The 1,608-nt window shown below is 41.0% G+C and overlaps 1 protein-coding gene across 1 annotated transcript; it reads right to left on the bottom strand.

The window, feature by feature from the left end:
- Positions 1–215: 215 nt before the first annotated feature.
- LOC120611044 (olfactory receptor 7G3-like) lies at positions 216–1,397 on the bottom strand. Its single transcript, XM_039873345.1, has one exon. It carries the CDS (start codon positions 1,176–1,178, stop codon positions 216–218), a length of 963 nt encoding a protein of 320 aa, XP_039729279.1. The 5' UTR covers positions 1,179–1,397.
- Between the last annotated feature and the right edge of the window lie 211 nt (positions 1,398–1,608).

The raw sequence follows: 1,608 nt of genomic DNA, 5'->3' as shown, positions 1-1,608 counted from the left end.
AAAGTTCACATAAATTATGAAGAATCCCAGTGTTAGAGAAGACCCGAGTCAATTTTCAAACCTAAGTTGAATAACCTTTAGTTATTATGGTGAAAGAACTTGGTTAAGGACAAATGAGACATCATTCTGACTCACGCAGTATTTCTATAATTTGACTCATTTAAAAATCCATGCCCAAGGCAGATGACACAATAACCAAAAAAAAAGGATGTTCTTCAGATAAATTTCCTCAAGGCTCTCTTAATGTCTCTGTTCCTCAGGCTGTAGATAAAGGGGTTCAACATCGGGGGAACCACAGTATACATCACTGAGGCTATCGCAGCCTTTTTGGAAGAGTGGTTAACTGCAGAATTAATGTACACTCCAAAAGCTGTGCCGTAGAATAAACAAACAACTGAGAGATGAGACCCACAGGTAGAAAAGGCTTTATACTTTCCCCCAGATGATGGCATTTGCAGAATGGAGGAGACAATTTGAATGTACGAAAAAATAATTGCAAAAAGAGGAACACCACCCAATATGCTACTCATTAAATACACCAGGATGTTATTGATGAGGGAATCAGAACAAGCCAGCTTGATGATCTCAGCAAGTTCACAGAAAAAATGAGGAATTTCCAGGTCTATGCAGAAGGACAGTCGCAGCAACAGGAGACTATGGAGTAGAGCATCTGCAGTGCTAATGATCAGAGAGAGTAGAATAAGAAGACTACAGAGGTGGGGGTTCATGATGACCATGTACCTGAGTGGATAGCAGATGGCCACATAACGATCATAAGCCATTGCTGCAAGGAGAAAGTTTTCCAAACCTGCAAAAAACAAGACAAAGCCGCCTTGGGTGAGGCAGCCTGCATAACTGATAGATTTGCTCTGTCTTTGGATGTTCACAAGCATCTTGAGGACGGTGGTGGTGCTGAAACAGATGTCAGTGAAGGATAGATGGGAGAGGAAGAAGTACATGGGAATGTGCAGGTGGGAGTCTGAGCTGACGGCCAGGATGATGAGCAAGTTCCCAAGCACAGTGACGAGGTATATGGTCAGGAATAAACCAAAGAGGAGGGGCTGCAGTTCTGGGTCCTCTGAGAGACCCAGGAGGAGGAATTCTGCTGTACCTGATTGGTTTTCTGATTCCATGTTGTTGATGAGTCTGATGAGAAAGACACATGTGATAAGACACATAACAGATATACAGGGATCCTTATTTTAGAAAACCCTGATATCTATATTGTGAATTGAAGCAAATATTACTAATCTTTCCCTTTCTGTCTCTCTCCCTTCCTTAACCTCTTTTTTTCTCTCCTCCTCTCTCCTACACTACACAATTATCCAAATCTTATTTACTCTCTTCCCACATTGGGCCAACTAACAGGAACAAAATAGGAAACATGACACTTCTTCCTTAAGAATTCTCCAAAGCTTTAAATTAGCAAGCAGAAAAAGCGAAGCCAAGCATATTAATTCTGGATTTTAGAGCAGAGTTTCTCAAATCGTATTTGCATCAGAAGCAATTGGAGGCTTGGTTAAAACCCATATTGCTGGCTCCACACTCAGATTATGGGATAAAGAAAATTGGGCATAGGGCTGAAAATTTTCCTTTTTAACAAATTTC

This window comes from Pteropus medius, unplaced genomic scaffold (genome assembly GCF_902729225.1).
Source record: "Pteropus medius unplaced genomic scaffold, Ma_sr-lr_union100, whole genome shotgun sequence".
Taxonomy (NCBI): Eukaryota; Metazoa; Chordata; class Mammalia; order Chiroptera; family Pteropodidae; genus Pteropus; species Pteropus medius.
Note: the sequence above shows the minus strand (reverse complement) of the source record. Positions and strands in the feature narration are given on the sequence as shown.

Bases quoted from the DNA above. Each gene is read 5' to 3' on its own strand.
- LOC120611044 (XM_039873345.1), bottom strand. From the start codon at position 1,178: ATGTGTCTTATCACATGTGTCTTTCTCATCAGACTCATCAACAACATG.